General features: G+C 48.5%; 2 protein-coding genes across 3 annotated transcripts in view; one reads left to right on the plus strand and one right to left on the minus strand.

The window, feature by feature from the left end:
- Nucleotides 1–4,657, plus strand: part of TRAM2 (translocation associated membrane protein 2) — a 64,041-nt gene extending 59,384 nt beyond the window's left edge. Inside the window, 1 exon segment of the mRNA XM_048503145.1 lies at nucleotides 95–4,657. Within this exon segment, the coding sequence (XP_048359102.1) occupies nucleotides 95–168 (74 nt within the window). The 3' untranslated portion in view covers nucleotides 169–4,657.
- Nucleotides 4,658–6,577: 1,920 nt separating this feature from the next.
- EFHC1 (EF-hand domain containing 1) overlaps nucleotides 6,578–13,051 on the minus strand; it is a 59,552-nt gene continuing 53,078 nt past the window's right edge. For both annotated transcript variants that reach the window (XM_048503008.1, XM_048503000.1), the window contains exons 9-11: nucleotides 11,212–11,359; nucleotides 9,741–9,954; nucleotides 6,578–6,745 (exon numbers count right to left, since the gene is read on the minus strand). In XM_048503008.1, coding sequence (XP_048358965.1) covers nucleotides 6,674–6,745; nucleotides 9,741–9,954; nucleotides 11,212–11,359 — 434 coding nt within the window. In that variant the 3' untranslated portion in view covers nucleotides 6,578–6,673. The remainder of the gene's footprint in view (nucleotides 6,746–9,740; nucleotides 9,955–11,211; nucleotides 11,360–13,051) is intronic.

A 13,051-nucleotide genomic window follows, 5' to 3' on the forward strand; every position in this document is an offset into this window, starting at 1 on the left:
CTCCCTAGAAGCGGGATTTCAAATTCCTTCCCGTGGTGTTGTTGTTGTTTTAAAGCCCCAAGGGTATCACTTCCTCCATTTCCTTTCCCTGCAGGCTACCACGAAAATGGAGTCATGAAAGCCGAAAACGGAACCTCGCCACGTACCAAGAAGCTGAAGTCTCCGTAGAGCCAAAACGGAGTCTCCAACGATAGTGGAGGGAGGAGGAGAACGGAAAGAGGAAAGAGAACGGAAGGATCAATATTCTGGAACTGACGGGCGGCTCCCCTCCCTCTCTCCCTCCCCCTTTCTGTCCTCACAAGTTTCACCTCAGGAGGCTTCAACTCTCTTCACCGAAAGCTCTCGTCTCCGGACAGTTTACAAGAACAACCAAAAGGCCCTCTCGCCAAGCGGGGGGGCTCAGGAACACCAAACGATTTCTTCACGTGGAGTGTCTGATCCTTAGTACGCGTTTCTCCTTTGCTTCCGATTTGTTCTTGCTTATTCCTCACCCTCCCGGGGTCATTTTACAAACCGGCCTTCCTCGGAAACCCGTTACGTGCCTTAAAAGTGTTTTCCCCGCTGCCCTTCTGCTGTCAAGCGTCTGGTGCTTCTTTGTCTTGGAAGAGATGGCAGCTGTCGGGCGTGGGGTGCATTGCCGTGGGAATAGAAGGTTTTGGGTAGTCTGTGGAGCTGGTGGACCCTTTCCCACACAGCCCTGCTGCAGAGACAGGGACTGGTGGGAAACACAGTTTGAGCCATGGTGGGAAAGTGAATCTGTGGGTGTTCCTTCTCTATCTCACTCCCCACCCATCCATAATTCATCCCGAAGACGCAGGCTGGTGTTTTAGGTCGTGCGGCCTTCACAAGATGACCAGAGTGTAACCTTGTATGCCCGCTCTGAATTGAGTTCAAGTCGTTCTTGGCGGTTGCTGTTTCAGCTCTTGGGCGCCATTTGCTTTCCCAAGATTTGGAACGGGTGCAGGTTTCTCCTTTCCAACGTTCCTTCCTCTGGTTATAAACCGCCAGATTAACATTTGCTTTTCATCTTCTCTCGCAATTCTGGCAGTCCGGCCTGCGCTCCTGGCGGCTGTCCGTCTGCACTGGTCACGCCCCACCCACATCTCAGCCTTTCCCAGCCCACGCCGTGCCTTCGTGGAGAGGAGACCCCACCCCTCGCTCACATGACTGTCGAGTCCATACTGACGAACAACTTGTGTCTTGGTGGCCTCACCATTTGGTTACCCCCTTGATATTCTTTCCTGTCCTTAAACAGAAGTGCTGGCTTCATCAACTGCCCGAGTCCAACCAAACATAGGATTCCAAAGTTGCTCTAGATCCGTGTTCACCCACCGCCTCTCAGCATTCTGAACCCCTTTCCATCCATTTCTTGAGAATTGGACGCCTCCCTCTCCTTCAGAGGCTCCATAAATTATAACCGTGCAGAAGGATGGAAAATCCGGTTCTTTATGCATGAATGTGGATGCGGTGGATTGTGGGAGGTATAAACTGAAGTCCTCGATGAAGGGAGGAATTGCCCAGCACCTAGTCCATCACCCACTCCCAAACTGTATGGATGGAATCAAATGTAAAATCTACCTCAAGAGTCTACCTTTTACCCTGCTACCTTTTATTTTTGTTTTTTGGGGGGAAGCAGAAGTAAACAGTGGCCGCCTTTTTGGGAGAGCAAAGGAGTGAATCAGTCCTTCCCTCTAAAAGAACCCATGGGTTCTTGGTATTGCTGTGCTGTTCCTTAGTGAAAATCACAATCTCCTGGAGCGTACAATTCACGTCACTTCCCATAGCAGAGTTATTTTTGAGTCCCAGAGTGTGGTTTTTAGCTCTGTTGCAAAATCGATCCCTTTATCGTGAACGTCTTCTCAGTGAAGCCCCTCCGGTTTGCAGTGAGGGACTCGAGGTGTCCCTATTTATTTTGCTGAGATTGAGGGTGCTCTCCTGTGGCATTCCGTGGTGTGCTGTTGGTCCCAACAGCATTTCCTCCTGGTTGCAGCGAGTGCATTCTTGCTCTGCGGTGGGTGCACGGGGAAAGGTTAGAAAACAACAGCTTGCTCAGCGGCCCTTCGCAACAGGAGAGTGAGCATTTTTGTCAGCCAGGTGAGGCACAAGGAACTTTGACTGGCCGATGCTCGGTTCATTCCCACTCGCGTTACTTTACAGGGTTGGAATCCTGTAGCAAATGGTGCGTACGACAGTTTTCGCATTTCTGCACGCCCGCACACGTCTTTCTCTTCCCCTTAAATTAGATCTGCAAGACTTGTGACTCACTGAGTAGACCCCAACGCATCAGCCCCTTGCGGCATTCTTCCACAGGTTCAGCATAGTTCCCATTCATCCCAAGTGCTGGCTGATTCTTCTAGGACCATTGACTGATATGAGGAAATGCGTCTCCTCCCTCCTCCGGGCGCTGGCCGTTCACTTCCCAGCGAAATCTTGGAATGCTCCGATGAGGAGTGTTCGGACCCGAAGCCAAACTGACCGCAGCGTGCCTGTTCCTTCCTCTTTCTCTGTCTTCCTTCCTGTGCTAAATATACCTCATCCTTCGAATGGTTGTATGGGAGTGTGGGACTGACTTGAGTAGGCATCGGTGCTAACCTAGGCCAGGCGGAACGGGACCCAGCAACTCTCGGAGGTGGGCGCAAACCAGAACTTCTCTGGTTGGCCCCTTTCCTGCCTGCAGTTGATCAGCCGCCATTCCAAAGAGAGAGACTGTGTTGGGATCTCACCTGACTTCTCTTCAGCCCGGAGTTGCTGTGATTTGACCACGCTGCCCTGCGTGCCCCCCCTCCCCCCCAGCGGGGCTTGCTGGCTACTCGCGATGACCCGTGTCTTTCATCTTCCGAGATTGCTCTTTGGGTCGTGTTTGGGAAGCTGCAGAACCTAACCGGCTCTGTTTGCTTGCCCTTTGCTCCAGTATGAGGCGGTTAGCCCACCCCGTAGTGTGTTCAGTGCAGATAAGTGCCTTATATTGCCTTGTAGCCTTTTGTACTTTTGAAATATTTTCGTGTGTGTGTGTGTGTGTCTGGATTTCCCATATGTATGGACACGAGCGTAGCAATTCACAAAAAGGACCGCTTCTGCCGAACACAGTGCCTCGTTTTTCTATGCCTTTTTGACTCTTCGGTGGGTGTTCCCTTGGGGAGTCAGAATCCTTCCCTCTTCCTTGGGACGATGCAGCAGCCAAATCCACAGTGCCACCAATAGGTTTTCTTCGTTCTGTAGCAAGCCAGATGAGTCGCCTGTGAACTCCTCGTGGTTCACTTAGAAAAAAAATATTCAAGCGTAGGGGCAAAGCGTCTCAGCCTTTTTTTTTTTGTCTTTAGGACTTCTTTTTTGTATGAAGAGTTTAGGGGGGGGGAAAGCCAAAATTCAGGTGGCTGAAGTTTGACTACAGGAGGGGATAGGGGCCACTTTACCTCCCCCCGCAATTTTCCTATTTGGGAAAAAACATCCCCTTTACACACTGCCTTTTACCTCCGTAGGAAAATTTTACCAATGCACATGTCCCCTGCAGGGATAAAAAAATGTGTGGAAGCAGAAAAACAAGATGAGAGCAAAGGAGGAAGAAGTTCCTCTTTCCCAAACACCCCTAAACATCCCCTTCTTCAGGGGATGCACATCGCTCACAGTTCTGTCTTTTGCAGTAAAAGGAAGAGGGAAGTCGGACCTCCCACCGGGATGCAACTGGAGGATACCTGCAGATCCGGTACCCAATTCTGTATTACATCACCACATTCCACCTCCTGGGCCGGCCAATAAGGCTTTCCCAGAATGTTGGCAATTGTAACAGCGCCCCAAGAGGAGGGAATGGGAGTGACAGTTTCCCTAATGTGACCAAATTCATGCGATGGGGGTTTTGCTTTTGGGGAATGGGGTTCTTCCCTTAACTGCCTCATTCCACGTCGAAAGGGAGAACTTTCTAGCGCTTTTCCCCCACCTGTCGTGCCCTAGATAGACCAAGAGACGTAGCACAGTGTAATGGACGCAACTGAACATTTCCCTAGGCTTAGTAACTAGGTCTTTGCACAGAAGGGCATAGAAAAATTGTACGGTTGGAAATAGTTTAGGCCTTTTTTTATTTTTTAAAAAAAGCACCCTCGTGATAAGGCAGTCAGGGGAAAAAAAGTGATTGTGAAGGTTGGAGATAGCCTCTTTTCGGACGAGGCAGAATTATTTTATTTCTGACGGAAACTTGGTGCCGCTGCACACTATGTCTTCCAGTAGGACAGCCTATATTTTCATGAGCGCACAGCTATAGCAAAATTGTTACTAAGGGCTTTTTGAAGGGTGGGGGGGGAGAGCCTACGGGAGCAACGTACTCTTCTGCAAGCAAAATCCTTTGCAGCAGACAGGAAAAATGGTGTTGGGTTTTGCCCTCTCACCCACCCACCCAATTAATCTTTCTGATTATGGACCAAATCTCAACCAGGAAACTGAGATGAAAATACCTGCTCTTCCGTATTTTGTTCAGTGTTGTTTCTGGGAATTCCCCCCCCCCCCCAGGATTTCCCTCTTCAACGGTTGTTCCGCCCACCCACGACCTCTATAATTGCAAAATACAGACTTTGTATGGAAGTTCTTTTTGTAAAACACCTTTTATAAAAACGATCTTTGACAAAAATATTTTCTGAAATAAAAAAGGCATAGAATGATCAAAGAAGTTCCTGTTTGCATGTTCATTATTCACATATGTAGCCGAAGGAAGTGTTTCCCACCAGTGGTTGAGGCCATGTGAGTCTTCTAAGGCGGTAGCTGAGGGAAAGGGGGCCTAATCGCATCAGCTCTCAAGCTTAGAAGGATCGGGACATAGATGGGAGACCACCAAGGAGGGCTGCTCAGAGGCAGGTCATGGCTAACCACCGCTGCTTCTCCCTTGCTCCGAAAGCCCATTGCTGGGATTGCCAAAAGTCAGCTGTGACCTGATAGCACTTTACACCCACGAGAGTGCGCCCGTCAAGTTGGTTGTGGGTTGGAAGGCCCCTTGTTGCTAGCTGGGGCAGGGCAGGGTGAAGTGGCCAGGAGCAGGTAGACTAATCTGAAGAACCAGCTTCAATTCCCCACTCCCCCACGTGAGCAGCGGACTCTTATCCGGTGAACTGGATTTCTTTCCCTGCTCCTACGCATGAAGCCTGCTGGGTACCCTGGGACAGTCACGGTTCTCGCAGAACTCTCCCAGCCCCGACTACCTCACAACATGTCTGTTGTGAAGAGGAAGGGAAGGGAGTTTGTAAGCCCCTTTGAGTCTCCTTACAGGAGAGAAAGGCGCTATATAAATCCAAACTGTTCCTTGTTTTTTTAGGTGAAGCAGGGGCTTAGTTCTTCAAGTTACGCTGGGGAAGCGGATGCTCCGCACAACGCGTTTGAACGCAGAAGGTCCCCCCTGTTCATTCCCTGGTATCTCCCAGCATTCCTATGTGGCATGTACTCCTATGTGGCATGTACTCCACAGACTTAAACAGACATGTACTCCAAGCCCCAAGTCAACGAGATAGCAGCTTTCTGTGGCCACCAGTTTAACAAGCTGTGTACACTGTACTGAAGTCGTTACGGACGACGCAATGAAGAGACGAGACGCAGCGATATCAGGATCCGGTGGAGAGAAGCCAGCGGCTAATCTAGCGTGATCCGTGGATCTGGCTAATCTGCCGAGCTGGGATCCCTGGCACCTTTTATTAAGGGTTTGGGGAAGGCGGGAGAAGGTTGTGCAATACATGACTCATAGGGGCTGCGTACGTGCGGGAGGAAACGTTCCTGTTTGGCCTAATCCATACCTGGGGGTATTGAGACCCTTTGGGGTATCTTGTGACCCGTGAGTCATAGGGGTTTTGTGATGGGTGTGCCTGTGCGCCCAGGAGGGAACACATGGCGCAGGCATTCCTGTGCACTTTCTGAGACTCTGCTGGGATCGCTGGCTCACCCCTACACTGTACCAAGGGCCTGCCAGGGAAACTGGGGCCTTCAAATAGAATTAAATAAATGTCAAACTCAGAAACCTGGCTGGGTGTCATAGGTTTTCATCAGTGAACAGTCCACATATCATGTTCAGATTAAATCTTGGCTGTTGACTGTTTCTGTGTGATGTGATGGTTTTTTTAGCACGTCACTCACAGGATCTGGAAGTGCTGAAAGACACGGCTGCAGTAGGGATAGTGGTGAGGGCCACTAATGTTGGCAGTGGTTGCCGCCAAAGGCCCACTTCCTGCATTTGAGTTACAGGCTGGACTTTGGCTGTTGGTGAAAAACTCTGCGAGTACCTCTCGCTCAGACGTGATTATCAGAGGGGTTTGTGAAAGAGGCCAGCACCGCCCAGTTCCTGCACAGTCCAGGAAATTGTGGTGCTTTGTGTACAGTTGCCAACCTCCAGGTAAGACCTGGTGATCTGGAATCTGATCTGCAGGCTAAACAAATCACTTCTGGAGACAACGGCAGCTTTGATCGGTGGACTTGTGGCTTTAAAACCTGCTGAAGCACCTGCCACACCCGGGTTCCATCCCCAAATCTTCACGAGGCAGGCTGTTCTCCAGCAAAATGTTTGATTTTTGCCAAGGGCTTTGAAATGACTGACCGGACACACGTCAAATGCTCAAGAACTAGCTCACTTTAATACTTGGATACACACTTGATATACATAGCAAAGTTCTGACCTCTCTCTCTTTTTCTTTTCCTCTCACGGTGATTAGCACTGGAAAGCTCGAAGAAAGCTGGGATATTTTATCTGATTTTCTCCATGAGAACAAAGGCTGATGAGCTGGAACAGAAAAGCAACAAAGGCCAAGTGGTTGAGCCCCTGGAAATGCAGTCCCTTGGCAAGAATCCAGGTTGTTGTTTGATTCCTCTGGTGCAAACCTCCAGAAACAGTCAAATATATATGCATGCACGTGCACCTTAATGGCTCCCAGTACACCAGTACCTGTACCTTTGAATAAATTCACCAAAGCTTTTATGTGCGAGTCTAAATTATTCAACTTTTATCACTCAAAAAATTGCCCAAACGAGGGCTCACAAAGCATAGTGAAAAAACAATTAATTAGCCCCAATATCAGGATCATAATAAAGAATGCTAAATGGCTAAACATAACATGGGCATATCACATGGGCTGTCATTCACTGGTAATGGAATGATTTTGTGAACAATTTCAACTGCCCAAATTCAACCTGTAAAGACATGAATACAGATCAAAAGATCAATACTAGGCCTCTGAGCTCAGCGGAGGCCAACTTGCTGACAGTCCCTGGCCCCTCCCTGATGCGGCTGGCCTCCACTCGGGCCAGGACCTTTACAGCCCTGGCCCCTGCCTGGTGGAACACTCTTCCTCCAGCTGTCCGAGCCCTGTGGGACCTTGGCGAGTTCCGCACGGCTTGTAAGACGGAGTTGTTCCGCCGGGCCTTTGGAGTGTCCAGCCGCTGAAATTGCCCCCCCCCCCTCCCTATCTTATGTACAGGGTCCACTACCACCTGTAGGACAGACCCTTTTTTCTCTCCCCTCTTGGGAGGGTCTAAGAGGGATTTAGCGGGCATTGTTATATTATATTGTTGTATTATGTATGAATTGCTGCTTTTAACTTATGTATTTAGTGGTTAAATTATATTTGATTTTATGTTTTTTGTACTGAATCTTATGTTGTTCACCGCCCAGAGCCCTTTGGGGGTTGGGCGGTATATAAGCCTAATAAATAAATAAATAAATAAATAAATATACAACATAAAATACTGTATCCAAACAGCAGCAGAGTGGAATGGTCCAGTTAACGGCTCTGGCCCCTGCCTGGTGGAATGCTCTACCTCCAACTGTCCGGGCCCTGCGGGACCTTGGTGAGTTCCGCAGGGCCTGCAAGACGGAGCTATTCCACCGGGCTTTCGGAGGGGCTGGCCGCGGTTCTATTGCCCCCCACTGAAACGGAAACTGAGGCTGCTTGTTCTCCATCTTTTTCCATCTTGGTTGGGCCTGATTCCCCGATTCCATCACGGGCCCTGCCTACTCCCTCCCTTTCTTTTTGGCCTTTAGATCGGGTGCCTGTTTTAAACAACTTTTGTTAAACAACTTCTGTTGTTTTAATCTATATTTGTCGTGAGTAACTGCTGCTTAAGTTTTAATGGGTTTAAGTTTTATGTTGTTTTGATTTGCTGTCTTGGAGAACAGCCATACTGTGAGCTGTCTTGAGCCCTTCGGGGATGAGGCAGCCTATAAGTTTAATTAAATAATAATAATAATAATAATAATAATAATAATAATAATAATAATAATAATAATAATAATAATTTAATAATTTAATAATTAATAATAGTACTACTACTACTACTACTACTACTACTACTACTACTACTACTACTACTACTACTAATAATAATAATAATAATAATAATAATAATAATAATACTTCCACTTGTCCCAAATAGGTGAAAATAAACGTTCCGGAGAATCAATATGTATATTTCTATAAACAGCTTTCCTACAAATACAAGAATCACGATATGTAATAAAGAGGAAATAAAAATGCAATTAAAATGTTTGCTAAAGTGACAATAGCAGTCCTAAAGCTGCGTATCAGGACCGAGACTGTAAGTTGGTCTGACAAGATCTGTGTTTGTGCCTTTACAGAAGCAGGCCAGCTGCAGCTGTTCACAAAATCATTCCATTGCCGGTGCACGTCAGCCCGTGTTATGTGCCCATGTTTAGCCATTTGGCGTGATTCTTTATTGTGAGTCAGATATTGGGACTAATTCTTTGTTTTTTTTCATGATGTTTTGTAAGCTCGTGTTTGGGCAATTTTTGAGTGATAAACACTGAATAATTGAGACTCACATAAAACCTTTGGTGAATTTATTTAAAAGATATAAATACTGGTGTACTGGGAGCCATTAAGGTGCCTGTGACATAAGGTGCACACATATATAGTTGATTGACTCGTGGGCACCTACCCCAACCTCATAGCAAACAGCCAGGATAAGTCCCACATCTATATCTCCACGTGCAGAAAATACATTATATATACATCTAAACCAGGGGTCTCCAGATATTCATGGACTACAATTCCCAATTGGCCATGGTGGCAGGGGCTGATGGGAATTGTAGTCCATGAACATCTGGAGAGCAGCAGGTTGCAGACCCCTGTAATTCTAAACCATCTTGTTTTTTACATGCCAACGTTTTGACTTTTCAAGCCCAAAATAGTTTGGGCCCGAATGACACAGAGGATCGCCCCTACCTGCATGGGCTCGCCTACACTCCCAGCCTGTCCAAACAGGCTTTCCTGTATCCTGCAATTTACCAAAATGTATTCAGTGGGGACTGTAGGATGGTTTTCTTGGTAGGGCCTCCTGAACTGGAGAATTCCCTTTCCCTGGAACTTACATTTTGTTCTCAGACTCCGTAATAAAATAGTCACTGTCATCCCTGCCACCAGCTACGTCCGACTATGTAGCTTCAGAGGGTAGTTGAGTTGGTCTACAGTAGAACAGCTAGACTAGAGTCCAGTGGCACTTTAGGGACTGACTAGATTTTCATCAGATGCCTGCTGAAGGGAGCATTGATTCTCAAACACTTATACCCCCAAAATCTTGTTGGTTTCTAAGATGCTCCTGGGCTCGAATCTAGCTAGTTCAACGCACCCTGGGAGTGGGCCCCACTCAACTGCTAAATTAAAAGGGGGCAGAATGGCTGGTTTTTGTCCAACAAGTGCTATTTGGCAGCAGGGCTTCCTTGCCAGAATGCAGATGGGACGGTTTTCTCCTCTAGGCATTACCTTCTGGAAAAGTGGGTCATCGACCGGCACTTTAAAGTGGTCGCAGAGAGCCAGGAACTCCACCTTGTCCAGGAGTCCTGAGCCATCTTTGTCTTGCTGCAGGAACGTCGCTTGCATGCTGCTGTCAAACAAGTAGTTGTGTCGCTGCAGGTGCTCCTGAGTCTGAGCCACGACAGTGTCCAGTTCCTGTGGGTCGGGTTTGCTTTGATCCAGCCTGCAGAAAGAAAGGAACGGCTTCGACCTGGGCCTAAACAGACTTGGACTGAGTGTCCATTTGCCACGTCTGGGCTAGTCAGCCTTCTCATACTGCAAGGCTCACAGTAGTGGTCCCCAAGACGGCACCACCAGGAGCCATGATGCCTATGTTACCACAAAAGTCCATGAGGGGGAGAGGGCTCTGTTTTAAGACAGTGATGACCCTTGGGGTGCCTAGCAGTGCAGTCCCCAGATGGGGAGCCCATTCTCTGCATTGGCTCAGTGTACCCCCAAGGACACGGTCAAAACTTGTGAGGAACTGTCCTCGCCCACACCTGCCATGCAAAGCACTTATCTCACATCCTTCCTAAAGGGATTAAGAGAGCACAATGACCCTGCCCTGGAGAGTGTTCCCATCTCCAATCCTGGACTATGGACACTTGCAGAGACAAAGGACTTGTTCATGCGTTTGCCCCAAGTGTTCCTGCCCAGTATTGTATTAACCCAATGCTTCTTCCTTTGGCTTATGTCTCTAACGACAGCCTCATTCACATTGTCATTGTTCTGTAGCTTTAATTCTATCAGCTGCCTTCCCCCTTTCAGGCACTCCCAAGTTTAAACCATCAAGCTGATGCCTCAACCCATTAGATTGATGACCCAAGCATTAAGATTGATGTCTGTCTCTTGTCTTTCCCCGGAAAGGCAGGAACGGAAAGGCACTCTGCATAATCCCGAGGGTCCTTTTTTCCCTGTAAGAAGCCCCCTCTCCCAGTAGCCCTTGTTCAATATCTCTGGACACCTCTATCTGTAAAATTGTTCCACAGCGCATTGTTCTTCTGGCAGATCTAAGTGCGGGCCGCTCAGCTCTGTTCATTGCACCATTCTGCTTCAAGATCAGATTACTATAACACTTACTCCCCATTCCCCTCATCTATTCCAGACCTGTCCACTCAACACTGCTTACGTCTTAGGAGTGTGTGTTTCTGATGATCTGATTATTGTGTGCTTGAGTACCCCCATTATCCCTAAAAAATTTTTTTTTAAATTTTACTTGCTCACCTATAGAATTTCTTGCAAAAGCTGATTTTGGTAAACACAGGCAATCGAGATCTTGAGCTTGCCCAACCTTTTGCTGTAAATACTTTTACTAAATAAAGAAAAGGCCCCTGCCACCTTTTGTTTTCCAGTCCAGTCACAGATCCTGGAAATAAATCCTAAAGGTTGTTTCTGGGCCCCGATTCTTGCCAGGCCCTGAAGGTTTACTTTGAAAGCCTACCTCTTGATTGCCTCCGCTGCCGCCTGGCGAGGTGCAAAGTGGTCCCGCATGGATTGTACCACGGCTGCGGGGAAGCTTTCCGGATTGCTTTCCATGTAATTCAGGACGTACAGATCAGCGTCAGTGATCACAAAACGGTGGCTAAACACTGGATGAAAGACGACCAGTTAGTTATTGCCATGTGAGCTCCCTCTCCCTCTCCCTCTCCCTCTCTCTCTCTCTCAAACGGAATGTCCCGGCTAAAATAGAAGGCAATGGCTTCTGCTGATTGCAGCTTGGGGAGAGATCTGCTCCGCTGTGCCAAGGGGCTGGGGCAGAACTTTCTGGAATTGTGTGGGTGTGTCTCCCATTTCTGCCAGACCCTGGGACTACAGCATCTTTCCCCCAAGATTTTTGTTTAAACTTGCAGGGACTGAGAACTCTGCGAAAGGGGCAGTGGGGCCGCCACAAAATAGCTGCCAGGGGGGATTATCTCAAAAGGAGGAGGAGTTTGGATTTATATCCTGCTGTTCTCAGCCATAAGGAGTCTCAAAGCAGATTACAAACTCCTTTCCCTTCCTCTCCCCACGACAGACACTTTGTGAGGTAGGTGGGACTGAGAGAGTTCAGAGAAAACTTTGACTAACCTAAGGTCACCCAGGAGGCTTCATGTGTAGGAGCAGGGAAACAAACCCAGTTCACCAGGTTAATCTGCTCATCGGGTTTGATTCCCCACTCCACCACTCTTAACCACTCCACCATGCTGGCTGTCAAGAGGTTCCCAGTCAAGCACAGGCCTATGAGGGGGCAGTTATATTTCCAAATGGATATTCCCTGATGGCCCAAAAATAATATCTTCTAGGATCTTCTGAGAGAGGTTCAGAAGGAGCAAATGGGTTCCAAAAGACATGTAGATGGGTGCTAAGATGTCCTTGGGGACACTGGAGCACAGGACAATAGATGTAAAGCAACAGGCACTGTCTCTTCGCTCCAGCTAAATGTCTTTGGACTGTTTTTTTGCTCTCAGCAACAAGCAGTGGCGTAGCTACCGCAGGAAGGGCAGGGACAAATGCCCTGGGCGGGCCCCCTTTTGGTCACGTGGGTGGTGGAAAATTGCCCCACACCCCTCCCCCTTTCCCCCTCGGCCAGCCCCGGCCCCGCCAGGCCACTCCTTCAGCCAGCAGAGACTGAAGGAGTGTCCTAGTGGGGCCGCCACAGGGTGCCCCTCAGCCCAGTCCTATCCTGCCAGGCTCAGAGGAAGCCACAGCTGAACACCCCTCAGCCCTGCCCTGCTTCACCAGGCCTTGCCAGACTACCTGGGACCACTGCCGGCTCAGGTAAGTGAGGCGCGCAGGGGATGGGGGCACAGGAGGATGGGGGCGCAGGGGTTGGTGGGACGCACAGGGGGGTGCCATTTTGCCTAGGGCGCCATTTTGCCCTGCTATTCTTCTTTTCCAGGGCCTTGAGGACTCAGCAGCAGAAGAGCTCAGATGCCCAGACAGTGCTCTCCCAAGTGCTAAAGGCAGTTCATTGTTTTCTGTCAGTTATGAATGAGCCAGTTGGACTGAGGAAGTTACATGGACCGTAGCTGAGCCAGTAACAAGTGACATTGTACCGCAAAACTCAGGAAGCCGCTTTGCCTGGTAACAACCATCAGCATTTAAACTGGAAATTCTAGGAAGGACAGAATTTCAACTGGAAACCTCTCTGGGGAAACTGGACCAACTACTTCCAATTGGTACCCAGATGACCGACAATATGCATACAAACAAGACGGACTGCTTGGGTATCTGCCAAAAATGACAGCAGTATACCAAGGATGCCAGGATCATTCCTCACGGTTAGCAGCTATTTCACCACT

Source organism: Sphaerodactylus townsendi, linkage group LG01, assembly GCF_021028975.2.
Source record: "Sphaerodactylus townsendi isolate TG3544 linkage group LG01, MPM_Stown_v2.3, whole genome shotgun sequence".
NCBI lineage: Eukaryota > Metazoa > Chordata > Lepidosauria > Squamata > Sphaerodactylidae > Sphaerodactylus > Sphaerodactylus townsendi.